General features: G+C 47.3%; 1 protein-coding gene across 1 annotated transcript in view; it reads left to right on the forward strand.

Moving 5' to 3' along the window:
• celsr2 (cadherin, EGF LAG seven-pass G-type receptor 2) overlaps window positions 1–27,852 on the forward strand; it is an 87,492-nt gene that overhangs the window by 33,425 nt on the left and 26,215 nt on the right. The window contains exons 4-9 of the mRNA XM_029249505.1: window positions 5,656–5,771; window positions 6,038–6,126; window positions 20,395–20,552; window positions 22,996–23,159; window positions 24,041–24,166; window positions 27,202–27,368. Of these exons, the coding sequence (XP_029105338.1) occupies window positions 5,656–5,771; window positions 6,038–6,126; window positions 20,395–20,552; window positions 22,996–23,159; window positions 24,041–24,166; window positions 27,202–27,368 (820 nt within the window). The remainder of the gene's footprint in view (window positions 1–5,655; window positions 5,772–6,037; window positions 6,127–20,394; window positions 20,553–22,995; window positions 23,160–24,040; window positions 24,167–27,201; window positions 27,369–27,852) is intronic.

Consider the following 27,852-nt stretch of genomic DNA (forward strand, 5'->3'; position numbering starts at 1 on the left):
AGTGGAACACACTCTCTCTCTCTCTCTCTCTCTCTCTCTCTCTCTGTGTCACTCACATACTATGGGCAACCAGCATGTCTTTGGAGTGTGGGAGGAAACCAGAGCACCCACAGGCAACCCACACAGACTGGGAGAACATGCAAATTCCACATAGACTGAGTGGGGATCGAACCCATGTCCTCTTACCACCACCCAGGTGCTGAGAGACAGCAGTGCTACTCACTGTGCCATCATGTTGCTGCCGATCTTCTTTGTACCTAATGACTTTTGTGAAGCAAATGCGGTAAACCTGTCAAAAGAATAGTAACATGACCAGGGCTTAATTAGTTTCTGTTGCTTTGCTGCCTTTAGACTCTTGGGAAATTTTCAGCTGATGGGATTTTAACCATTTTCCCCAACCAGTTCTTTTGTGGTGAGGTAGGGTGTGGAAAAATATGTGAAAATATGCATTACCGCAGTACCATGACTGGTCCCTTATTGTCTTTCTTGATCTTCTTCACACACACCGTATGCGACATATACGGTTGTTCTGTCCATGTGTTTAAGCTTTAAATTCTCACCGATTTTTTGATCGTAACAGTCGAAGCCATTTGCGTCTCCCGCTGCTCCAGTACGTGATTTGCATCCCCTTGAGAATCGCGCTCCACGATCGCTGTCGCTGAATCCGACTTTCGTAGCCCTAAATCTGCTGGATTAATGATGGTGCCGAACATAGCTGCAGCCAGGCGCTGTGGGCCGCTTTCGGAAACGGGGTACGGCACTACAGGAGCAGGGCAGTCTGCCCCGCTTCCATGAAGCATTTACACCATAGGAGTGGCAGCAGCGCATCAGGTCCACTTCAGGAACCCTGGGGAATTCATAACACGGCTCAGGTTACCTTTCAGTGCATCTCGCAACGGGTGGAGGCAGGACTTGTTTGGATCTTACTGTTGCTGTCAAGATGAATCATCCCGCGGAATTGAATTTCGGCAGCGTTCTCCCGCACGTTCCGGAGCCGTCACCACCTTCTAACGCTGAAAAAAAGATGGACTGACATTGTAACTGACGCGCAGTAGATTTAAACTCAGTCCTTTCTATGTCAGCTGTCACATGCGCCGTGAACGATTGGCAGGATCTTGACGGGATGCAGAGGATATCGCTCAACAAGCTCAAAGAATGCACAGATTTGTGTCGAGTGTAGCTTTTTGTCTTGCCGAAAAGGAAGTGCCTCCCATTGTCTGCTGTCCATCCGCAAAGACACACCTGTATCAGAAGCTCCGGAAAATCACAGCTCTGTGTGGCGTCGAGGAACCGCGCTTTTGTTTTTTTTTTTTTTTTTTTTTTATTTTATTAATTATTTGGCACCAATTTTTTTATTTATTTATTTATTTTTACAGTTTTCTGCATCAGACAGCCCTGCGTTCTGCGCACCTTTATTTCGCCGGGGATCACCCTTTGTTTGATGCGTAGGTGGGGAGCTTTTTTTCGTCATTCGCCCACAAAAAAAAAAAAAATCAGCCCTGTACCCAGCAGGCCACGCATGTGATCGAGTAATTTAAAACACGACTGGCGCTGGATATTCCAGCGGTAAAAACGGTTTTTGGCGGAACAAATTGTCGCTGCTGTTTTGTGTTCCTTTGGATAGGGCTGAGACTTTATTTCCCTTGCGAGATCTCCACCCGATGAGCACCTCCGACTCTGGACCAGAGCCAGACGGCAGGGACAGCTTGAAGTGCTAATGCGCGTTCATGGCCCGCCTGGGTAATGTGACAGCGCTGCGACAAGTAACAGGTGTTTGCCGCCGTGCCACGGGGGGCGACTTCGGGTCCAGACAGTTTAAAGGCCGCTCCTTTTCATGCTGCTGGTGTTTTCCGAGCGGAGCTATCCGGGATGATTTCCGCCTACGTTTCCTCGGTTCGGTTTTTCTCAGAGTCCTTCCATCCCAGCAACCAGTGCATTCCTCCTAGGCAGTGGACCCACTCTGACGACGCGCGCTCTCAACTCACCAGACTTGTGGTCGGCATGTGGGTAACGTGATGTAACCCCTCGACTTTGCGGATCAACGGGGAGTCAGCGCGATGTCATCGTACGGCCACCGTCGTCACTCAGAGCCGACCAGGGACAAGGCAGTACTCGTACTCAAATGTGGTACGTGGGGAGAATCCGAGGACGTGATCGTTGAGGACGTTGTGAGGGTCGATGCTGTAGTAGACAGGAAAAGGGACAAGGAGACGGGCGAGGGAACTAGAAGGGAGGTAGACAGCGAGCCCAGACAGGGCAGTGTGGAAGAGTCGCGATCGTTGGAGGGACGGTCGTTTCAATGAGATTCTGCAGGTATTCTGTATTTGCTCAGCATGTTGGTGTGTAGCCAAGTAGACGCTCAGTGCCTACCTGGCTACGCATCAACATGGGACACCGACTATGGGGACACCAGGTGGCACGTTGGCACAGCGAGTAGCGCTGATGTCTCAGAGCACCTTTGTGGTGCAAGAGGATGTAGGTTCGATGCCTGCTGAGTCTATGTGGAGTTTGCACGTTGTCTCTGTGGGTTTCCTCTGGGTGCTCTGGTTTCCTCCCACAGTCCAAAGACATGCTGTTCGGGTTCACCCCTAGTGTGTGTGTTCCACTGATGTATGGATGAGTGACCCAGGGTAAGCAGTGTATCTAGCAATGTAAGTTACCATGGTGAATAAGGTGTGTGGGCTGATAACACTATATAGAGCTCATTGGAAGTTGGTGTAAATGATGTGTGTACAAACCAGTGTGTGTGATGCCTGCTCCAGACTTTCCTGTTCCTCGCAAGAGGATAAACATATAATGCAGAATGTAGAAGCCACAGTGAGGGAGATGGGGAGAAATCCAGTTTGACTGGAAGTGCTAGTAATGAGGCTGCAGCGCTACGATGGCACAGCGATCCGCTCTCTGACTGGACCATTAACAGAAACTGTGACTGTGTGATGGCCGTCTGACATCCCGCCCGATGAACTCCACTGTGATTTGGTGCTCAGTTGACCAAGGTGACAAGTTGGAGCAGTGTAGACAGGAATGAAATTCACTTCATGATATTTTTATTAAGTACTCCAGCCAAACACCGCTCAAAACACCCTGCAGTACATCATTTTTGAATACGAGTCAAGCCAAACAAAGAATTTACATTTATTCCTTTAGCAAATCTTTTCTTCTAAAGCAAAGTGCAGCTCGGTGTGTACATAAGTGCATGCAAGCATGGATGAAGGGCTTTGGAAAGAAAGACGGAATTTTTGAAGCACAGCCTGTTTGTTAGGTTCCGCCGTTTTGCTGCTACGCAATACAGACACTCCTCGCTTAACGATCGAGTTCCGTTCCTACGACTAGGTCCTTAAGCGAATTGATCGATAAGCGAGGAGCCTCCCCTTACCGATATTCCAAGCATACTGTAAATACAGGTAATCGTTGAAGATCATAGAGAATATTGGTGGTCTTCGTAGCTCGGGTTGATGGTTGATCTTCAGACTTGGCATTTAGGCTGCAAACATTTCATCACCAGTCAAGGTGACATCATCAGTGCACAAATTGTCTGATTTGTGTTTGATGCTTCCTCCTTTATATGTAGTTTGATGGGTGGGGTTGCCTGAAGCTTGGACGTGATTGGTCGGTTTCATGTGACCTTGAGCATGAGCGGTTCTTCTGATCTCCGGTTGGTCGGTTGCCGGTTTCAAACCGGAACCGGTTCGATAACGGTTAGGCCCTCGTTGGTCCTTTCATCGTATTGGCTCGTAGATGGGGTCTAGATCAATATGTTAGTTTATGGAATTGACTGAAGAGTACCAGGCCTCAAGGAACTCCCTCGAATGTTTTGTATCTGCCTGGGATAAGATTTCTGCATTGTCCATATTGAATGTATGTCCTTCTTGATTCTGGTGTACGGATACCATGGACAATGGGTCATGCCTCCTGGTGGCCAGCTTGTGTTCATGGAGCCGAGTTGATAATTTCCTTCCGGTTTGGCTGATGTAGTATGTAGTATTTGTTGCAGTTATTGCAGTTGATTTTGTAGGTCACCTTCATTCTATCTTCGTTCCTGAGCTGTTCCAACTAATCACGTCCAAGCTTCAGGCAATCCCACCCATCAAGCTACATATAAAGGAGGAAGCATCCAACACAAATCACACAACTTGCGCACTGATGATGTCACCTCGACTGGTGATGAAACGTTTGCAACCTAAATGCCAAGCTTGGCGAACAACCGAACACCTCAAGAGGTATTTATTCTGAATAAAGAAAAGGTCTAAAGGAAACTCCAACTTGATAACTTTGTTTTAATTTGCATAACTCTTACATATTACAGAACATAAAAATACAAACAGCAAAAATTAGAAAAATGATGCACCAAAAAAATTAAAGTTGTAAAAAAGACATTCAGATTAACATTTTAGACATCGAATCCTTCAAAGTGTTAGTGTGTCTGCTTTGTAATTTTCTTTTTTCCTTCATAAATTTCATGATAGCATCGTAAAAGTTCATTCATTTGCCGTTCCAATTTCGTGAACTGTTCAACATTCGGGTCCATACCCCCTTTACAGTGAACTTCTTTTGCACTTCCATTCTTCCCTCTTCTTCTTCCTCTTCCACGTACTGCTGCACATCCAACGCTATGAAATATTTGTTAGCTAGCTCTCCCTCGACATATTCCACTAATTCTTCAATATCTTCCACTTCAATATCTAAATTAAGCACGTTAGAAAAGAAAGGGGTCTGAAAGATATGGGTTTTGAGACCCTTCTTGAAAGATGGGAATTTATTCCACTGCATTGAGGCCAGAACCGAGACCCGACAAACTTATAGCATTGGAGCCATGTGAATGGAACTGTGAAGCAACCAGAGGCAGAGGAGCACAGCGCTTTTACTCAAGCATTGGATCACTTTCAATAGGTTTCTGGGTGCTGAACCTTTGACAGTCCTGGAGACCGTAACTGGTGTCTTGAACTTGATACAGCAGAGTGACTGTAATGAAACTTTATGGAAATACCAACCAACCGGTTTCAATAAATGCTTGTCTCAAGCGGGGTCATGGCAAGCCAGAGCAGATCCCGAAAGTATTGGGCACATGCTGGACAGGACACCAGTCCATCATGAGGCCACAACTAGGTACCCAGGCACACAGCTAGGCTAAGGTACCAGAGCAACTGGAGGGCAAGCACCTTGCGCAAGGGTACTACAGCCAGAGGTGGGGATCAAACCGCCAACTTTCAGAGCCAAAGACAGCCGCTCCAACAACGATGCCACCAGATACCCTTTATGGGGATACTATTAATTTTACCAAAACCATTGATGTAAGCCAACGTTAAAGCCTTTAAATTGCATCGTTTTTTTAAACGATTGCATTCCAGACATCCCAAGCGTCCCGGAAATCAACGCCTCCTCCCTGACCCCGGCAAGTGACCGGTAATCTCCCAGATCTCCTCCTCCCAAGTTTTATTTTAGTGACATTTCTGAAAAGCGATGAGCGAGTTATTTCATTATATAAATGTGATTTTCGTGCAAGGGGACGCAAGATTGCTCTGTAGGGACTATCTTCCCTCAAATCAGTTTTTTCCAAGCTGGGATGCCTGGTGTTTTTTGTGAAGAATCTGACAATATCGCGCTCACCGTGGTACCGTTTGAGGTTTTTAAACACGAGCTCTGTTGGTCCTTCAGGTTTGCCACCGTGGATCAGAACGGCCTGCTGCTGTATAACGGGCGTTTCAACGAGAAGCACGACTTCATCGCCGTGGAGATTGTGAACGAGCAGATCCAGCTCACCTTCTCAGCAGGTGCTGTATGGGTTGGGTGTACGCGCACCGCGAGAGGTTCCCTCTTTGTGGATACGCTCTAGTGCTCGCTCTTCTCTCGGATCCCAGTGATTTTGCCCTCTGTGTCCAGGCACACCGCACACGCTAAACGAAAATCTTAACCTTGCGAAAAACACCCTTAAGATGTGATGCTTTTGGTGATCCTCCAAAACCACTTTCGCTTGAGCAAGTCAGGCCGACGCTGGTGTGATGTGTTCCCTGCTGACAGCTGACTTCCCTCTCTGTAGGAGAGACCAAGACTGCAGTCTCCCCCTTTGTCCAAGGGGGTGTGAGCGATGGGCAGTGGCACGCGGTCCACGTGCACTACTACAACAAGGTAAGGCTGGAGGCTGACCGGACTCGCACGATTTTTGCGGCTTCCATCCATCATTTGGAACGAGTTGCCATTTGGTCCTCACACCCACTGCGAAAAACTGAGAGGTAAATCTGTGCACATATATACATTGACAATGCATTGTCTTGAGCTAGAATTTCTTCTTTCTTTGATTTTTCTTCGCCGTTGGCCTCCTCAGACGTGCTCCCGGTCAACGGTGGGCGCTAACAGCAGCCTTTAGCGTAATGCGAAAGGACAGAAACGGTCTAAATTTCGAGGCCAAATGCCAGCTCTTCGAAACGACAGCGGAAATTGTAATGAAGTGTGGGTGTGTTTGTCTCCTCTCGTCAGTGTTTCGGAATGCGTAACCATTCATTATGTCTTTTAACTGGATTTCTCTGTGTTGTTCCTTGGCATTTCCACTTATCCCTGTTGGACAACTTCCTGTCTTTCTTGCTTTTCTCCCGCTCCTTCATTGCCGAGTCCGTGAGACCGCATTTCTGTCGCTGCTGGTGTGTCCTGACAGTTCTTTTTGTGCGACCCACGCTAATCATTAGTGCATATTTCCACAGCAGGACAGCATAGAAAGGATACGCATCTAATTGCATCTGTTTCAAATTACAGAATTATAAAAATTAGATTAAATGAATTTAAAAGGATTTAGAACCAGCTCCATTTGACCTTAATAGGAAAATCTTTTTTTTTTTTTTTATTAGTTTTATAAACAGCACAGGGTCTGAGCAGCGTACGGACAGAGAAGAAGCAAATATGTCCCCGTAGGGTCAAAAGGTTACAATTTACCACAGGTATGATCATATAATGACTTATGAAAGGATGTCCGGATATTCTGGAATTCATTGGAATTGTCATACAAATCAGATGTAATTTTTTCCTTTAAATTCTTCGGTCATCCGCATGTTTACAGGGGGAATTTCTTGTGTAGACAACATTAAAATACGTTGCCAAGTCTACGTACCATAACATCGTGAAGGAAGGAGTTTGGGCTGTGATTTAATAAGAGAATAGTTGGGGAGAAATCAATTTTTTTTGTTTAAAGGTTTCTCAAACAATGGCACGTACCGCGGTCCGGTAATCTTGTGTCTTGCCACATTCCCAGAATAAATGTACCAAAATTCCTGGAGACTCTTTGCATTTAAAGTACAGCTCAGATGAGTGCATATTTTCCTAAAAGGACAATATGGAAAGGACACATATCTAATAGCATTTGTATCTAATTAAAATAGGGAGGAGTTCGGTTTGATCAATTTTAAAGGCTTTAGGATCATTTTCCATTTGACCTTAATAGGAAAAACATTTGAGACATTTTTTTTTAGTGTCTAGTACTGCAGCGGAGACCCTTGTTCTTTTTTTTTTTTTTTTTTTAACTCGTGCTGCCCTTTGAATAGCTTTCTTGCACTTTGATTAATAGCTAACAGTTATTGCGTTGGCATCGCCTCAAAAGGCGAAGCCAGACTAACTGTTGATGGTTGGCTTTATGTGTCATCATTAGCAGATGCTTTCCCTCATATGTTTGTTATTAATGTTGTCGGTATCATAGGTGTTTTGCATGCTGGCTTGGGACGGAACAACACATAACGGTCTGTCCTGTTCATTTGGAACTGCTTCCTCTTGGAGCTTTCTGGTTCCAGTGAATCAACACTGACAGGAGCATGGATTGGGAGGGGTGCCAGACGGAAGCTAGAAGAATTGGGAAGGGCTTTGAGGGGGGCCACGATTTCACAGCTGGGTCCATATTTGGGGAAAAAAGGGAAAAAAAAACATCCTTCAGAAGCAAGATTTTTCCCAAGTTAAGGAGCGTACTCTTTATTTCCATATCAATTAGGGAAGAATGCACAGATCGTGCAGAACCTTCTTTCCCCCAACCCCACCTTCTTCCATCGTTCCTCCATCCCTGGTTCCTCTCCATAAACAGGATGTGACATTTCATTCTACTGGGGAAGATGTTTTGCATCATAAAGCTGTTTCCATGCAACCATCTTAGGCGGTGGATACCATCTGACCATACCACGGTCTTGCAGAAATGACAGTTCCCACCCATCTCAAGACGACGTTGCAGATGATGAGAGTGGACTATTGGCAGAGCTGGAAAGCAGGGCATGCTGAAGCTGCAAGCTGTGCCTTACAAAGCAGCTGATCTCCAGCCATGATGGCATAGCCAAGCTAAAGGAACAAGTGACTTAACTAAATATCCATGCTTGACATGATAAATTAGCAGGTCATTCATGAAAGCTTAGCTGGAGTAAAACTATAAAGCCACATACCGTCGCACATCTGAGGAAAGCTGAAAAGCTACTGACCATAGGCCAGTTCTGGTATTTTCCGTAGACCACAGGTTTTTTTCAGCTTCTGAGACATGTTTATTTATAATAAAACATAGTATACCCTAATTCATCTCTGCCTTCCTCCGTTCAGAAAGGCAAAATATCAATTAAAGGGCTAACATGGACATGTGAGCAGATGACCAGGGTTCAGATGTGGTTTACCGGGTTGTGTGGGATGCCCTGGCAGGAGAAGGACATGGAATGGACTAGAATGGTTTCTCGTGGCAAAGGCTTCATTCAGTTTAAGGCTGGAGTTTTCCGAAGCTTGTTAATGAACTTGCGTACGGTCCCAGGTCTTGCCTCACATTAAGGTTTTAATGTGTAAATGTGTAGCTTTGAGCCAGAAAAGGCGCGTGTGCAACTTTGAAGTGTTAATAACGGCCTCTGCTACGTGGAATTTGGGACACGCGAATTTGTATGGCTGATGTAAAGCTGAAATTGTGAAATTTACTCGAGAAGCTCAGATCCGAGCGGAAATAATTTCCTCCCCGAGATGATGAGTGGAGAGGGGGGGTGCGGCGATGAAGTGGGTTTGGCCGGGTCCTGCTCTCCGGTGGGTCTGGGGTTCGAATCCCGCTTGGGGTGCATCCCTGCATGGGGCAAGCGGTTTCAGAAAGCGTGTGTGTGTGATGATGAGTGGAGACATTCTAGAACACACCATGGGTTAAACCCAGTACTTATTGGGCCATTTGTGCACATTTTTCCTCTGAACTGCTCCTGTGTATCTCCATATCTTTGATTTGGCACTTCTGGCATTTCTTCTTAACGTGGCGAAGTACTGTCGATTTCAGTGCCGTAAGCATCTGAACACAGTGCAAATAATTAACTACCAATTAACAACTAATTGAGTAAGGCAAAGGCAGGAGTTGAAATTAAAAATGTTGCTGCGTCTCCAGGTTTTCGCAAAGCCGGAGATGGCGAGTCGAGTTCAGCATCCGCTTGGGGCTTTCAGACCAAACCAATACAGGTTCGCTGTCATTTATTGATCGAGGCATTTATTTTGTAAAGCACTTCTGGGACAGAGCATCTTACGGCAATGAATGATTAGTAAATCCTGGAAATCAATGTGCAATTATTTGGAAATGCTCAAGACTAGACTTGCAGGAGCTTATGGGAAGGGAAAACACTCTATTATATCAGTGTATAATCTATATAGTGAAAAAAATGTTCCAAATGTCCTTTTAAAATAACTCCAGTGCGTGGTGTAAAAAACACTGTGTGGCTCAAGGTTTGAGTCCTGGTGTGTGGGTGGTCCAAGCGATCGTTGTCACGGGGTTTGAGATTGTGCCGCGAGGGACAAAAGAAATTAGCAGTGCTGAAACGTAAGAGGCACCCGACCGCACTGGGCCTCTGCTGCGGACTGATTTATTCAGGGCAGAACTCCAACAGGCAGGTCCTCACAGAAAGTTGAAAAGGGGGAGCAAACGCAGCGCAAAGAAGTTTCTAGGTGGAATAGCGCGGAGGACGGTGATGCGGCAGCAATGCTCGTGTACGTCAGGAAGAACCTCCAGGATTTAAATTCGTGGTTTCAGTTATGTTCACTTTTGTTGTTATTATTATTATCCATCCATCGTCAACAGCCGTTTGTCCCAAGTGGGGTCGCGGGAAACCGGAGCCTAACCCCGCAACACAAGGCCGAAAGGGGAGGGGACACACCCAGGGCTGGACGCCAGTCCATCTCAAGGCACCCCAAGCAAGGCTCAAAACCCAGACCCATCAAACAGCAGGCATCAGGTGAACCGGCCATGCCACCATATAATAATAATAATAATAATAAATGTCCACTGCTTTCTACACTACAGCCTGGTGTCTCCTGGTGGGTTAGACTTGGTTTGTTGGCTTGGCTTTGGTGGGGTTGGTTTGATAGTTGGTTGTTATGCTTGGTTTGTTGGCTTGGTTTTGTTGGTGGTGTGGTTTGATGGGTTTGAGTTGGTGTTAGACTTGATGTGTTGGTTTGGTTTTATGGTTGGTCTTTTGTGTTGTTGGGAGTAGGCTTGGTTGGTTTCTGTTGGTGGTTGAGGCTAGGTCTGTTGGTTTGTCTTTGGTGGGTATGGTTTGATGGTTGGCTTTTTGTTAGCGGGATGGCTTGATGGCTGGTTTTTTGTTGGGTTAAGGTCGGTGTAGATGTTTTGTTGGTAGGTGTGGTTTGATGGTTTTTTTGTGTTGTGGCTTAGGGTTGGTGTGGTTATTTGTCGGTGGGTTAGATTTGGTTTGTTGGTTGGGTTGGTGGGATTAGTTTTGGTTTGGTGGGAGGGTTGGAGAAGTCAGTTAAGCTTCTTGGTCTCAGGTCATGAAGATGTTTGTTGGCTATGCTGGGTGTTGTTCTCTGTGGCTTCGGGTTGGTGGTTGGACTGGGTCCTTGTGTACAGCCATTGAAAAAAATTGTCAGGTGCAAAGCTTTAATTGGGCAGCAAATCACGGCACTCTACAGATTCAATGGAATCAGACATGTCAAGAATAGGGCGATGATGTGAGAAGTATGATATCGCCACAGAAGATGACGTTCATGCTGCCCAAAGAATCGTTGAAGTTGATGTCGCCCATGCACGAGTGGATGGTGCCTAGCACGCCGGCGCCGATCATGCTGACTTCCTCCATGATCACTCGGTCTCGGCGTCTTTGGCGCCCTGCTGCCCCGACCCACTCAGCCCAGGTGTAAGGTCGGTCGCTGCCGCATGCACGTCCATGCCATGGGCTCGTGTTGCATGGCGATGTCGGGTGTGCGAGAAGTCGATGGTTGCCTGAGGTGATTTTGCAGCGCCCCGCGCTGCCTCGTCCCGAGCACGCTGCTTACACTTTCGCTGAGCCGGTGTCTTGGCTGGTGTCTTATCCACCTTCGGGCCCCCTACCTCGGTCTAAATGAAGGTTTTCCTGCCGGCGCGATACGTGTCCGATAGCGCGGCTCTCTAGCGACGAACTGAGGTGCTGACGTCACCCCTATGACGTGGTCCAAACGTGATGACATGTAGCGCAACGCTCGGCAACTCCATAACGAGCCAAATGTGGGACATTTTCGCAACGTTGCCAGCTCGCTCAGGCTCAACCGGCAGCGGCCGTTCATATCTCGTTTGACGCGGTGTTCCTTCCTCTGTCCAACGGTATATGCACTTTCTCTCTGTCTTTTCATTTGCGAGCAGTAGCCGCGAGAGGGGTTGCATTTTCTCGTGACGGTCAATTCCCAAGTTACCCCCCTACCTAGTGCGAAGAAAGACGTAGTTCTACGTCAATACGCAAGGGGTATAACATCTTTCCCTATGTATCTTGAAAGTATGTCCACCGCTTTCTACACTACAGCCTGGTGTCTCCTACTCTCCCAGAAAGGGAGACAAAGCGAACTGATCCAGGCTGCCAGACAGGCGTTCGCCCCCGAGGCTTTCCGGTCCAGGTTGCCATGGTTTTCAGCCCATGAGTAAAGTCGTAACTTCCCCTTTTTCTGTCCGCTTCCTTTCTCCTCCGCCTGAGATGTCGGGCAGCCTCCCTCAAAGTCAGCTCTATTATGGCAGCCTTATGTTTTCCAAATTGTCCAAAAACATCCCCCTGAAACAAAGGGCCTTTTGTTTTGGTCAAGAGCAAATATGTAATCTTCAATGAGCCCTGACAGGACCTGCTTTTGTCCAGTGAGCAATGGGGCAGCCAGGCGTCCTCTACGTGTTTAGTAGGGCGCTACTGGGGTTCTTGCTTCGTCGGCAAATGGCTCACGAGAGGGATGATGAAAATTCAGGGTATGGAAAGCAGCCAGAAACCTCCTGAGCCGCTCTGGCGCTCGATGTCCCCCGACCGAGGTGTGGGGGACGGCGGGACTTGCAGCGTTGCCGACGGACAACGTTCGCCCGTAAATTCGCAGGGTCGAATCAAGCCTTTCGGAGAGCTGCGGTACCTTGGACTTCGGTCTCAATGCGGCACGAGCTGCTCAAGTTCAAACATTTAAAGTAAACCCTCAATGACCCTTGAAATGGAATGGGTGGTGTGTGAAAAGCGTATAGCCGCACTGCTGGAGTGAAAAAAACGATTTCCTCGTGATAACGGGACAAGGCTGTTTTGTGCAATATTGCGTGTTTATTCTGTAGGTGTTTCTCTATTTGCTCTTCATGTTGCCCATGTACGAGTTACTCGTGTTATCCATTTGTGTAGCTCTTTACAGTGACTTTTCAGGTTAATACATTGCTTTAAAGGGGACAGTTTTAATCAATACACTCTTTATTAGTGTCATCACTCTGCTCGTATGTCAGATCCCAGAGATCTAAGTTCTCGTTAATTTATTACCATAAATTCTATCCAAATTGCATTACGTGTCTCCATGTGAACATGGTACTTCTCCTGAAGGGGACAAGTTCTCTATTAAACTGTCAAGTGTGAGTAGTTGGGCAGCTCGTGGTGTAGTAGTTAATGTTGTTACCTTTGGATCTCAAGGTTGCAGGTTCAGTTATTACCTTACAGGTGGCACAGCAAGTAGCGTTGCATGTTATCCCCGTGCCTCCGGAGATTTCCTTTGGGTACTCTGGTTTCCTCCCACAGTCCAAAGACATCATCAGGCTGACGATGACAAATAACTCGTACGACCTGTGCCATCTCAAGCGAGCCAACCCAGTGCAGAACTGTGAAGCGTCTTCAAATCCTTTGTTAGAAATTAACAAAGCGATTAAGATGTGTGGCAGTTCACGAATGGCTCTGCGTTCGGAGAGCTTACCAAGAGCTCAGGTCCCGTGACCGAGCTCAGGGACGCACGCTCGCGGAGCTTGGAGGCCAGGAACCGGCAGACAGTACCCAGGAGTTGCAGGTGGCTCCTGTTTGTTGCTGTTCTCTGCACTCTGAATAAAGAATTTACATGTAGAGCCACCCACAGTGCCACTGTTCGCTTAAATGATGTGTTACCAGTAAACCTGACATGGTGGCACAGTGTGTAGCAGTGCTCTCTCACAGTGCTTGGGTGCTGTAAGAGGATGTGGGTTTGATCCCTGCTCAGTCTGTGTGGAGTTTGCATGTACTCCCTGTGTCTGTGTGGGGGTGCTCTGGTTTCCTCCCACACTTCAAATACATGCTGTTCAGGTTTACCCATAGCGTGTGAGTAATAGAGTGTGTTCCACTGATGTATGGATGAGTGAGCCAGTGTAAGTAGTGTATTTAGCAGTGTAAGTCACCGTGGTGAATAAGGTGTGTGGGCTGGTAACACTACAGAGAGTTCATCGGAAGTCGCTTTGGAGAAGAGCGTTCGCTAAATGAAGTAATGCAAACCTACAGCTGTAATACCCTTGAATAAGGTCTTTCCCATAAATTGCCCAGCTATATAAATGGATGAATAGTTATAGTATCTTTATAAGGTAAGTCGCTTTGGAGAAAAGCGTAAGCTAAATGAATAAGTGTTAAGTAACTTTTAGGGCCACACAGTGTAATTGGACGGATTTCACTCAGGCGTTGCTGATACGCTTTTTAAAACGAGATGTGGGTCAAAGAGTCAGTTTCAACTGGACTACTGACTTTATTTATGAGATGAGTCATTGTCCCTGACCTCTGCCCTCAAGTCCCCTCCTCTTCGTTCCTTTAAGCAACAGAAGGAATCCTTTGTTTGGGGTAATGGTGTCCTGGAGAGTGGGAATCTTACTTGTGCCATCATGTTTGTGAACCCCCACCCACTCTTTGTAAAAGCCCCAGTGTCTCTCTGTCTGCTTTTGTGTGTGTGGCATGAGTTACTAAAGAGTTGAATTGTTCCAGGGCACATCTTTGCTCTGTTGTGCTGCAGAAATGGATTTGCTCCAAGGTAACACAGAGGTGAAAGTGAAACAAAAGCCAAGAAATTTGGATATAAATAAAGCGCAAAGAACAAATAGTGATACATTCCTGCTTTATAAAATTGTTTTCAGTTTCTTTGTATGCTTACCGTATACGCTTATTTATTTAGCAGACGCTTTCCCCAAAATGGGTGCGGTGGGTTTAGCCGGGTCCTGCTCATGGGCAGGTCCACGGTTTGAGTCCCCCTTGGGTTGCCTTGTGATGGACTGGTATCCCATCCTGGGTGTGTCCACTCCAGCCTTGCACCTTGTGTTGCTGGGTTAGGCTCTGGCTCACCACAACCCCACTTGGGACAAGTGGTTTCAAACTGTGTGTGTGTGTGTGTGTGTGTGTTTCTCCAAAGTGACTTCCAATGAACTCTATATAGTGTTATCAGCCCAGACACCTTATTCACCACAGCAACTTACACTGCTAGATACACTACTTACACTGGGTCACTCATCCATACATCAGTGGAACACACACAGTCACTCACACACTATGGGTAAACCTGAATAGCATGTCTTTGGAGTGTGGGAGGAAACCAGAGCACCCAGAGGGAAGCCAAAGGGACACAGGGAGGACATGCAAACTCCACACAGACTGAGCAGGCATTGAACCCACATCCTCTCACACCACTGAGGTGCTATGAGACAGCAGCACTAACTCACTGTGCCATCATGCCACTATATAAGAAAATCATTTCATGGCTTGAAACTGAAAAACAGTAAACAACAATTAGGTAAAAGAGTAAAAAGTGACAGATGAGAGACATCGCCACGGGGGACCTAACAATGACTTGAGTGGATGCGAGAAGTTATATTTAAACTTCCAATCTAGCATCTCATTTTATGAACCTGCTTCATCTGAAACGACGGTGACAGAGTCCCACAAGACGCCTTCCCGTTTGCAGACGAGTGGATGCGCCACTCCGAAAATGAATTTAAATATGCGTCTATTTATAGCGACCCTTAAACCGGAGTCGCGTTCGTAAAAGCGGGGCAGTGGAAATCGCCCGATTGTCACGGATTGGCGACGGCAGCGGAGCGGCTTCGCGCGCCGTAGACGAGGACGTGCGACAATCAAGGCCCCGTTTGAAGCGGAAAGACAAACATTAGAGCCTTTAGTGCCCGTTCTCTAAGGGGCAGCGAGAGGCAGATGAAACGATTCGCTGGAAGGGATACGGCGATGTCAGGCAGTATGGGCTGGAAGTAAATCTCATTCTTCATTCTTTTATGGTGGTTCGCGTGCGGGAGTCGGCGGTAGGGGCCCATCAGTCCAACTTTGGCGTTCCAGGTGTGAGCGATGAGCTTCGACACCGCGGCGGTGGCATCGCCGATTTATTTCCTTGGCGTCTCCTGCCAAGAGAGAACTCAAACAATAGCGCGGAACATAAATATGTCGGTCCTTATTGCCAGCCGCCGTCACACGCTTTGTCTTTCGCTCTCTTGCGGAGATCAATTGCGGCGGCATGGGCGTCTCCGCCGAATAAAGCATGTCGACATCGCCTTGGCGTGCGCACGCATATCTCTGTAAGCAATACGTTATCGCACCGCAGTAAACCTAGTAACTTTCCCCACAGCTGAACGTTGGGCCCCGAGACCGTCTTTCTTTTTCCTAGCCGGATCGCAAGCGGAAACTTTAAATGACGGTTTCCTGCTCGGTCCCGAGTCGTTCGTAAAAGGAAATTTAAATTTCCTGCCCTCGGTGATATGGGTTTACAGCCTCACCAGTTTTGAATTAAGTTAGTGGACACTTTTCTCCAAAGCAACTCCCAGCAAACTCTGTGGTGTTATGAGGCCACACACCTTATTCACCACGGTGACTTACGCTGCTAGATACATTACATCACTCATCCATGCATCAGTGGAACACACATCCCTCTGTCACTCACACACTATGGTGGAACCCGAACAGCATGTCTTTGGAGTGTGGGAGGAAACCAGAGCACCCCAAGAACGCACAAACTCCACACAGGCCGAGCAGAGATCGAACCCATGTCCTCTCACTCCACCCAGGTGCTGTGAGACAGCAGTGCTACTCGCTGTGCCACCCGGGAGGTGTGTAGCTTTCCGGTGTTCTTCATGCTCTGCAGAAATTTCCGGAGACATTCTGAACGGTTCTCAGCGCTGGAGCTTCATAGAGGATCCCACAGCGTTTAGCTGATCTGTGGTGCAAAAGGGATTTCCAGCAACCCTTAGCTCTCGATGTGCCCAGGAGGGGGCAAGGCCTGCATGTAGCTGTACTGGGAATTTTTCTTTTTTTTCCCTCCTCAATTTCATATTTGGGACCTCAGGTGGTATTTTTTGCAAGTGCGGTTTAGTTACATCAGGGCTGCCGCCTGTATTCATTTTCCACTCATCCATAGCTCAATCTCCAGCGATCCTGAAATCCTCACACAAATACCGCATTCATGACTGCCAGAAACCTGGGGTTTCCGGGCCCTTCGTAAACACCCTGCAGTGTAACATTAGCTGCTTTCAAGGTTTCCGTGTGACAGCTTGTCAAACTGGGGGTCATTTGTCCAGTGACTATTTAAACTATTGTTTACTTTGCAAGCATGCTGAAGCTCTCATTGTTTCACTGTGCTCTTATCTATATGATGTGTGGTAGCTATCCATCAGGGGGGATGCAGTGGCACAGTGGTGCAGTGGGTTGGACTGGATCCTGCTCTCTAGTGGGTCTGGGGTTCAAATCCCACTTGGAGTGCCTTGTGATGGACTGGCATCCTATCCTGGGTGTGTCCCCTCCCCCTCTGGCCTTGCACCCTGTATTGCTGGGTTAGGCTCCAGTTCCCCCTGACCCTGTATGGGACAAGCGGTTCAGACAATGTGTGTGTGTGTGTGTGTGCCTGTCTGTCAGGAGACAGGATGTTGTAGTTTGACCCATCATTGGTCCATTTACATTTACATACACAGTCTGAAACCACTCATCCCAAGCAGGGTCACAGCAAACCAGAGCCTAACCCAGCCACACAGGGTGCAAGGCTTGGGTGGGAGGGGACACACCCAGGACAGGATGCCAGTTCATTGAAAGGCACCCCAAGCAGGACTCGAACCGTAGGCCCTGGCCAAACCCACTGTGCTGCCACACCCCCCTCTCAAGCAGCTGCTTTTGGCCAATCGACAGAGTTAACAGAAAGGCATTTCACAAGAGATACTGATGCAGACACACTCTACTCATAGTTTACATTTATTTATTTAGCAGAAACTTTTCTCCAAAGCAACTTCCGATGAACTCTACGTAGCGTTATCAGCCCGCACACCTTACTCACCAAGGTAACTTACACTGCTGGATACACTACTTGCAATGGGTCACTCATCCATACATCAGTGGAACACACACTCTCTGTCACCCACACACTAGGGGTGAACCTGAACGGCATGTCTTTTGGAGTGTGGGAGGAAACCAGAGCACCCAAAGACTTACACGGCTAGATACACTACTTAGAGTGGGTCACTCATCCGTACATCAGTGGAACACGCTCTCTCTGCAACACTCGCACACTGTGGGGAACCTGAAGAGTGTGTCTTCAGACTGTGGGAGGAAACCAGAGCACCCAGAGGAAACCCACACAGCTGTCAAGTGAGCTGTCCTGCTAGGGTTTAGGAAGTGATCAGGGGGTGCAAATCCTTTGACTGTGTTGTTGGTTATAAGCAGAGTCTTAAAGTGTGTAAGAACCCAAGAGAGTAGATAGTGTAGCGGTTAGTGCTGCTGCCTTCAGGTGAGAAGGTTGCTGATGCGAAGCTCGCCTAGTGCTGTAGAACTTTTGAGCTCGGTACTTTCCCTGAATTACCCCACAGTTGGTATTTTAATGTTGGAAACCCCTTTGGAGGAAAGTGTCAGCTAAATTAATAGATGTTAATCATATGGGCAGCTACTGGAAGCAAGGAGATATGTAAGAACCCTCCCATATAGCTTGTGCAGCTGGACAGGCTTTGTGTTTGAGGCTGGAAGGCCAGACAGGAGGACGTTGTACTAGTCCATGCGTGGTAACAGCATGGCTTGGACCAGCAGTCGTGTAGAATGTGTTGTGAGATAAAGATGGATCCTGTGGATGTCATGCAGGGTGTATCTGCAGGAGAGGGTTGGGGTTTGATGTGACAGGAGAAGTGGAGGCTTAAGTTTATTGCTCCTTTATCGATGAAGTGGATGAAATGAGCAAGTCGTCCAGTTTGGCAAAATTCCCGATTTGTAAATGGTGATCAGCCATTGAAGCAGAGATGTTCCAGAGACAAACTGCAATGCAATGCAACTATAGCTGCTGGGGGAATCGGAAGAGCTGGGCATCGGCAGCATGTCACTGACAGGAGAACCTGTGAGACACACTGATAGAGACTAAGAGGCCTGCTGGTTTGGTAAGCTCTGCCATTGGTTGATTTAGAGCTTAATGTCTTAGCGAAGCCTGTCATTGGTTGGTTTACAGCTTGCTGTCTTAGTGAGGCCTGTCATTGGTTAATTTAGCGCTTGCTGTTTTATTAAGGCCTGCCATTGGTTGATTTAGGGTTCATATTAACTAAGGCCTTTGGTGGTTTGGAATTAAGAACTGATATTTTGCTGAGACCTCTCATTGGTTTGTTTCGGGTTTGATGTTTTAGCGAGACTTGTCATCGGCTTGATATTTTGCTAAAAGCAGAGGAGGCACATGTTGGCAAGAGTGTGTATTAGAGAAGCACATGCAAGTTACCATCTGCTACCTTCTGCTTCCTGAAATGTGGCAGTTTCTCGTTCTTGAGAAGTTAAATTTCAAAGACAACCGGAGACAAGTAAATCTACGTGAAGACAGGAATATAAAGCCACTCATTAAAATGTTCCCATGAAGTATAACTCCATTCTGGCTTGTTGAGAACTCAAAAATGACTTGCTTCCCAAGACACACTGGTTGCATCTGGAGAGCTGCTGTTTGTCAGCACGCACGCGCACACACACACACACACACACACACACACACACACACACACACACACACACACACACACACACACACACACACACACACACACACACACACACACACACACACACACTGTGTTGTATTAACTCGACATTTCTAGCGACGGCTGTCTTCATCTCGATCCTCTAGGCTGTCAGGCCTGGGTCTTCTGGAAAGCTGCAGAACATTAGCTGCGCTTCGCTTGTCGACAGTCGCTCGAGGTCTGACGCGACAGATTTTCCCAGAGAAAGTGAAACGTGTAAATCCCATCCGTACATTTCCTACCGCGCCTGCTGTGGGTGGACATTTCTCTCTGCAAATTTACTCTTTCTAGAAACTTCGCCGATCCTTCTCGGCAGTTGCTCGGTCGCTTGTTTTTCTGAGAGAGCGTCTTAACATATTCTTCCTCACGTCTCGAGTCGCGACCCGAGGCAGTTTGCGTTCGGCATTCTGTTTTGGCGTTTGCCTTCGCGAAGTAGCTACGCGTTACGACTTACGTGCAATTAAATCGAATTTATACGTCGACATTGTAACAAATGTCTTAGTTTTCTGAGGTGTTCGTCACTTTGGACAAAAGCGTCTGCAAAATGAATAAATGTAAATGTAATTTCTGAGGTGCAAATAATACTCTTTCAAAAATTCGGTATTCGCCATTAGATTTTGTAGGCGGCTGCCTTGGTTTTTCTATAATAAATAAGCTCACACAAAGCACAGCCGGACTTCTACCTTATGCTTTCCGCGACAGCCTCCGGATCAGAGTCGCGCTAAACGGATTAGCGGACGCTAAAAAAAGGACGGATGGACAAAGTGTTGCACGCCATCGCGTTTTTACAGTGAAATGGAGTTTCGCATAAGTGGATTTCGTGAGGCAATAATTTATTTTTGGTTGCGTTGTCACGCCATCTGTCTCGATTCTATCCCTTTTGCGAGGAGCTGCTTTTTCGAGCCTCCGCAGAGGCAAGTGGGCTGATTCCAGCATCATTGCTGCTTAGGCCTGTATTTTTGCAGTAAAACAAACATTTCTCCCGATCAATGAGCTTGGAAGTCTAGGTTCCCTCCATGGATTTCATAAATAAACATATGCGGTACTTGTTTGTTGAGAGGCTTTTGGCGGATATGATAATTGGCGAGAATAAAAAAAAAAAAAAAACCCAAAAATGACAACGAGGTGTCTTTGAGGTGAGGGTTACTCATTCGTTTGTCCTCTTTTCCCTCCGCTTTTACCCTCAGCCAATACTGAGTCAGGCTGGCCAGCCGCAGGGCCCATCTGACCAGAAGGTCGTCGTGGTGACCGTGGACGACTGCGACGCATCAGTGGCGCTGAAGTTCGGCCACGTTATCGGGAACTACTCCTGCTCTGCCCAGGCCAGCCAATCCGGATCCAAAAAGTAAGAAGGACGCAGCGTTCTGCTATATTTGCGCACGCCTTTTCTTTTTTCCCACATTTTTTTCCCCGCTGCTGCAGCAGAGTCGACCGCCCTTTTGTAAAAGAACGTTTAGGGTCGGGTCGTACGGTGGACTTTTTGGTGTACGTTCCTCTCACTCTGTTTCGACTTTGCATGCTCTCCTTGTGTCTGCATGCAGGTGCTCTGGTTTCCTTGCACAGTCCAAAAACGTGTGTTTCAGGTGAATTGATCGATCTAGGTCCCACCTAGTGTGTACATGCATGGCTACCCTGCAATGGACTGGCACCTTGTCCAGGGTGTACCCTACATAGGTCATCATGCCCTATGGTTCCAGGATAAGCTTTGGATTGCTGGAACCCTGACTTGGACAAGCGGTTAAAGAAAAGGAGTGAAGTTAAGCATTTAATTGTAGTAACGCGGCTGATGAATCACGTAGGAGTGGATTAATCAGGGATACTCCTGTATGGATCCTGGAGTCTCCTGCCACTTTAGCTCAGGGTCCAAGGGCTGAATGCACCCCCAACACGCACACATCCCCACACCAGTTTCAAGTTGAGAGGGAGTTTATTAAAAATATTTTTGGCAACAGTGAAGTTTGAGCGTGAGTTCAAACTGACTTGACTTAAGCTACCGAATTGTGAAACGCACACCTCTCTGCCACGTGACAATAATATCCAATAAGAAGAGTTTTTCATAATGTGTGTCATTTGTGGCCAGTTGTGGGGCACAGGATAGCAGGTTTTCAAAAGAAAATCAAGGCCTTTATTGAAAGGAATGTCTAAAACTGGGGGCATGGTCCAGTTAGGGCGGCAAATGAAACACAATCTCAGTGAAAAGGTAAAAGTAAAACACAAAGAAACTGTCATAACTCCCACCAGACCAAAAACTGGAAAACAGCTAAATTCTTTGCACCCCGTCAGCTCTGCCCGAGCATCTCTTTCCTCCGTCTTCCGCCCTGCTGCCTTAATGCCGCTTCTCCGTCATCCTTTCAATCACAGCAGCTGGTCGTCATTAACCTGAACTGGAGAGTGGGGTGCTTTCCTTCACCTTCATCCCCACCCCGTGACCCCTGCCAGCTCACACATGATGATTAGAATCAATTAAAATCGCCAGCTTTGCTGCATCGTGCTATAAGATTATGACAAATGATGGCAGCAGTCCAAAAGCAACAGAACATCAAAGACTACTAGTATGAATTGTTAGTATTACACATAAATTTTCAAACAAAGAAATAAAAGTATGGCTGTAATTAGTTTGTAACTTCAAGGTCACTTTTACTAAGAAATCACAAACATCAAAACTTTAATAAATGACTTCCCTTGATTTATTTATGGATTAGGTCCTGTAAAAGTTTTGGATACGTTTATAATAAATAAAATATATTTTATGAGAAGGGGGTGGGGTGGTGCAGTGGGTTGGACCGGGTCCTGCTCTCCGGTGGGTCTGAGGTTCGAGTCCCACTTGGGGTGCCTTGCGACGGACTGGCGTCCCATCCTGGGTGTGTCCCCTCCCCCTCTGGCCTTACGTCCTGTGTTACCGGGTAGGCTCCGGTTCCCCGCGACCCCATATGGGATAAGCAGTTCAGAAAATGTGTGTGTGTGTGTATTTTATGAGACTCTAAAACTTAACTTAAATAACTGAAAATAAACCCCCCCCCCCGCGAACTGTTATTCAATGCCAGCTGTTGACTGATTCGTTCCTTAAACATGGACAACCTTTGTGATCTTGTTAATGATTATAACACTCGTGAGCATTAAATATCTGATATGAACATTGTGGAGGTGCGTTATATTAAAACGGTCTCACGCTCCTATTCTGTTTGTGTCCGTTTTACTGACAACTGTTGGCTGTGCATGTAAAAACACGTCACATTCCGTCTGGTACATATTAAAATGGTAGAAAACAGGTAAGGGAAGAAAATGCTGTTTTGATTTGCCCTCCTTGCCCACAGCTCAGACTATGGTGGTATAGAGGCCACACTTTTTTCAGGATCATGTATCTCTAGTATTGACATGCAGGTATTTATTGAAGTTGCATCACTGCCATGGGGTAATGCACATACCATCTGCAACCACTTGTCCCATGTGGGGTTGTGGGGAGCTGGAACCTAACCCAGCAGCATAGGGCGTAAGGTTAGAGGGGGGGACACACCCAGGATGGGACGCCATTCCATCACAGGGCACCCCAAGCAGGACTCGAACCCCAGGCCAACCGGAGAACAGGACCCGATAAAACCCACTGTGCCACCGCACCCCCCTTGCCACGGGGTAATACTACGCCGTTAAACTTGTGTTGTGCTGTCAATGCTATGCTGCAGTCCGTGCTGAAATGAGACGGGACATCTCAAGTTTACCCAAGACTGCCTAATGGTCAAACACCATAACCTCTGTGCCCCCCTGTGCGTGTGTCTGGATTCTTTCGGCAGGTCACTGGACCTCACCGGCCCCTTACTCTTGGGGGGTGTGCCCAAGCTCCCAGAGGACTTCCCAGTTCAGAATCGCCAGTTTGTCGGGTGCATGAAGAACCTGCGCATCGACCATCAGGCTGTGGACATGGCCAGCTACATCGCCAACAACGGCACTGTGCCTGGTATGTTCCTTGGCCTCAACGGTTGTGGGTTCACATCCATAAAGGAGGCCAATGCATTTTGCACTTTCAAAAAATATCACCCCTAAGCCCAAGTATTAATTCTCAATTAATTTAAATATCAGTATCATTTTATCTAGTTGAAAACACCCAGTCATCAATGCAACTGAACTGCAGGACATCCAGTTAAATATTTCCTCAAGGAACATGCTAGAAAACATAGTTTTTTTTGTATTCTTATCGTCTTCCATTTCAAAAAGAGAACAGAGTATTTATGGGAACTGTTCAATTTAAAACCCAGATCCTCACAAGACACAGTGACACACACTCTGTAGCGTAGCCCTTGGCTGGTGTGTTTCTCAGTTAACAGACGGCACGGGCTTCCGCCCACTGGCAGCTGTGACAGACGCGCTGCTCCTCCAGTCCGTCACCCGCTCTGGGATTCCAACTCTCACACAACTGAGCCGCATCACATGCTGTCACGTCGCCGTTTCTCGTAATTTCTCATACTTTTTCCAGCGCGGTGTTATTCTGGTAACCCAAAAATGTATCTGTCTGTGCTGTAATATGTGAATCATATTCTATGAATAATAAGGACAGACTTAAAATTTAATTGCGCCAGTCCCCTCCTCCCTTCCCAAGTCCACACCCTCTCCTGACATCTCTTGGTCATCGAAATCTCACGCATGACTATTTGTAACGTTTCGCCGCCTGCCTATGGCAATAACGTATTGCTTGTTGTATATAACAGCCACTGCTTTTGCATGTATTATGAGCCTGAAGCGGTTCTCCGCAGTCTTTCTAATTAGACTGTAAAATATGTGATACGTGTGTGTGGGGGCAGGGAAGTAAAGCAGTAAACAACGATTCCCTGTTGTTCTCAGGATGCTCGGCCAAAAGACACTTCTGCAGCAGAAACCCGTGCCTGAATGGCGGCACCTGTGTCAATCGATGGGGCTCCTACCGCTGCGGCTGCTCCCTGGGGTTTGGAGGACGGAACTGCGAGAGAGGTTGGTGCGCAGTTCTCGTGCAGGGCGGGATGGTGGTTGGGTGACAAATACATTTATTTATTTAGCAGACACTTTTCTCCAAAGCAGCTTCCAGTGAACTCTGTGTAGTGTTATCAGCCCACACACCTTATTCACCGCGGTGACTTACACTGCTAGATACACTACTTACTCATCCATACATCAGTGGAGCACACACGGTCACTCACACACTATGAGGGACCTGAACAGCATGTCTTTGGAGTGTGGGAGGAAACCAGAGCACCCAGCGGAAACCCACGCAGACACGGAGAGACCATGCAAACTCCACACAGACCGAGTAGGGATCAAACCCACATCATCTCGCACCACCCAGACACTGTGAGACAGCAGCATTACTCGCTGTGTCACCCGAATAGACCCCTACAGCGGGCGAACTGGCGGTCAGAAGGCAGCGTAACCTTCTTTGGATCGGAAATGTGGGATGTTTCTGAAAGCACCAATCGAAATATTCCATCCGTACCAGCAGGACTCATTGAAGTCATGGCCTTTGAGAGGCTTCAAACATTCTGCCCAGTTTTGTAGCCGTTCCCTATATCGCTGGCACGAAAGTTGAAATCCACAAAAGCCTTGTCACGGGATGCTTAAGATGAAAGGTGTCGTAGGTCATGATGTGTCATTTCATTCATTAAACTGCTCGTCTTGCATGCATGCTGTGCGTCGCTGAAAATTTCTCATCGCAGTACAGGGTTTTACGGCAGTCATGCATTTACATCTATTAATTTACATTTGTTCGCTTAGCTGACACCTTTCTCCAAGGTGATTTACAGTGTTTCATTTGTATACAAAGTAACTTACATGTATTTGCACATTTATGGATGGATGGACTCATGGATGGACTGATGGATGGATGGGCAGGTGGGTGGATGTGCTATTGAGTCCAATCCGACTCACAGCCACCACTCTGGTGATGCTCTAGGTAAGAGGGGTACTGAAATAGTTTACCGTTGCCTTCTTCCAAGCATGTAAACAGGGTGCAAACATGGGAAAATCATACAAACTCTGCCCACCCTGAGCCTGATTTGAGCCCGGACGCACCGAGGAGTGTGCTACCGTGTCCCGCTTGCCCATTTATACATACATTTCTGCAGCTCATTTCCTCCGGTCTATTCCCTTAGTGTGTCTCTATGCTTTTACCATGGAAGTTACTCTGGCTTTTTGGGTCAAAGCCCACAAATGAAGTATTTCATGTGGTATTCCCGTTCCTGTCACACTTGATTCCCTTGTTGCTGTTTTACATCTTATAAGGCAGGCTTCTCCGTGCACATGCGTAGGGTATGATTTTGCTTCCTTGGATGCGGTCGCCGTGTTTGGAGCCGCTGCGCTCTCCGAGCAGCTGGGTGCGGAGGAGGTGAGGCTCACACTTCTGCGGGGAAGCTCTGTCATGCCTGTAGGCTCGGATGTCTTTACCGCGCCGTCGCTAAGCTAATCCATTTCCCACCAGTCATGTGCATTAACGACCAGATTAGCAAGGGTTCTTCTCCCTCGTATATACTCGCAATGTGTCGCTCCTTGCTCGCGCCACAGACGCACAAGTCCGGCGGCGCTCGGGTGTGGAGTCGAAGGATCGATTGAGCCGTTGAGACTCTTCTGCGCTTTAAAGGTGGATTGTTGTCAGTGTTTGAGCGAAACTTTGGGAAATGTTCATTTAAAGTGACGAATGACCGAGATTTGTAAAGAACAGCAGCGGTTAGTATTTAGCATCCGCACTGTGAAGGTGCTTCTTGTTTGTAAAGTCAAACCTGCATCATCATCATCATCATCATCATAACCGCGGAAACGGAAAAACTTCAGGCACGAATCGATGTTTGGAGTCAAAACAGCATCAGATCTCCAGAGGAATGTCGACAGCTGGCTTTGTCTGGTACCCCCACCTGGCGCGCTGAGGACAGGAGTTCTGCCTTGAAGATGTGTTTACCCGCGCCGGGCCACGGCAAATCCGGAATCGTGGCTTCACTTGTGGCTGGTTCACAAAATCCTCAGCGCTCCATTTGCATAATTAATCTTATTTTCACCACGAAGGACAGACAGGGCGAGTGGAGAGAGCGAGAAGGGGTTTTATACGTGTTGGGGTGGAGAGTCGGAGCAGGGGAGTAAAGACGCTTAAGTCCTGCTTGTATTCTGACCCCTGTAGCTGGCAGGAGGAGCTGTAAAGGCGAGGAGACACTGGCAGGCTGTCCGTCAGCGATTCACCCAACAAATGTGCTCTCTGGGGGTCTGGAAGCTTATGCAGTGCCAAGCGAAGGGGGGGTTGGCACAGATAATTGCCGTTTCCAGCCCCTTTCTTATGCCTTTAGCGGCAACGCCGCTGCTGTCGAGGACGTGGAGCTCCCCGTTAACTGTCACTTTCTTCTCCCGATTCCCAGTTTCCGAGGAAATGGGGGACGATTGCTGTCTTTCACGCGACATGTCTGTCGGCTTTTCTTCCATTTTTGTGTGTCTGGCAGTGTATAATCAAAGCGCCCGCTTGACTTTTTTTTTTGCCTTTATCCAATCTTTCGGTTCCCCCGGGGTCCTCCTTTTGTCCAATCACAGAGCTCTGATCCCATACAACTTATTATTATGGATTATCATCATCTGGACAGAAGCTTGGAATGCAGAATATAACGTACGTCGTTGCCCATCGAGAAAATATTTGCGCTGCCTTGTGAAGGGTTTGTTGATGGTGCAATGTCTTTTCCTTCTTGGAAGCATGAGGAGCAAACAGCCCACCTCAGCCTCAAGAGGGTTTGCCCGGTTTAAGACATCATGCAGCCCATCTCAGTGTGGAGAGGGTTAGGGAAGGTCTAACAGGACAGTGCTAGTACATATACATGTACATATGATTCATTAGTTTTTATTGTATTGATACTTTTGTTTTTTTCTTATTCATTGCTGGCATCCTGTTTTTCACCTGAAACCATCACACGGTATTGGTGTTTAGAGCACCATTGGTGATAAGTAATTCACACAGATTGTTTTATTTTTGCCCATAAATTCCATGTATGTGTCTCTTGCAGAAATGACCGCTCCCCTGCATTTCCTGGGCAACAGTTTTGCACAATGGAATAACCTGCCAGCTCTCACCATGGTGCCCTTACATGCTGAGATGATGTTCCGCACCCGGCAAGCCAGCGCCACGCTGCTCCGCGCGGCATCCGGACAGCACCACAGCATCTCCTTGCTGGTAATTCTCCGACGTGGGCTTTGTTGGGTCACCCTTCATGACTGGTAGGTTTGCTCGGTACTCTGCAAGGCCAGTCATATACCTCTGAGAAAGTTACAGCAGCACAGCACTTATTTATTCATTTTGCTGACTTTTCTCACTATTACAATGTGTGATGTATATACAACAGTTTACCCAGCTTGGTGGTTTTTACTGGAGCAACGCAATGGGTTAAGGGCAAGGGTACTGCAACAGGAGGTGGGATTCGAACCTGGGGCTTTTGAGTGGAAGGCTGCAGCTCTAGCCGCTATGCCACCTGCTGGCCTGTTTAATTTCTCTAACTCTCTCGCTCCATTTCTTCTCTTTCGCTGAAATGACAGCGCAGCGTTTTCCTCCTTTGTCGAGTGCTCTGTGCATTTTAAAGGCTTTTAACGGCTTCTTCATTTGTCACTTTGTGAAAATTACCGGTTGGACACGTTTGGTTGTAGAAGAAGAGCCCCACCTT

Source organism: Scleropages formosus, chromosome 2 (assembly GCF_900964775.1).
Source record: "Scleropages formosus chromosome 2, fSclFor1.1, whole genome shotgun sequence".
NCBI classification, from domain to species: Eukaryota; Metazoa; Chordata; class Actinopteri; order Osteoglossiformes; family Osteoglossidae; genus Scleropages; species Scleropages formosus.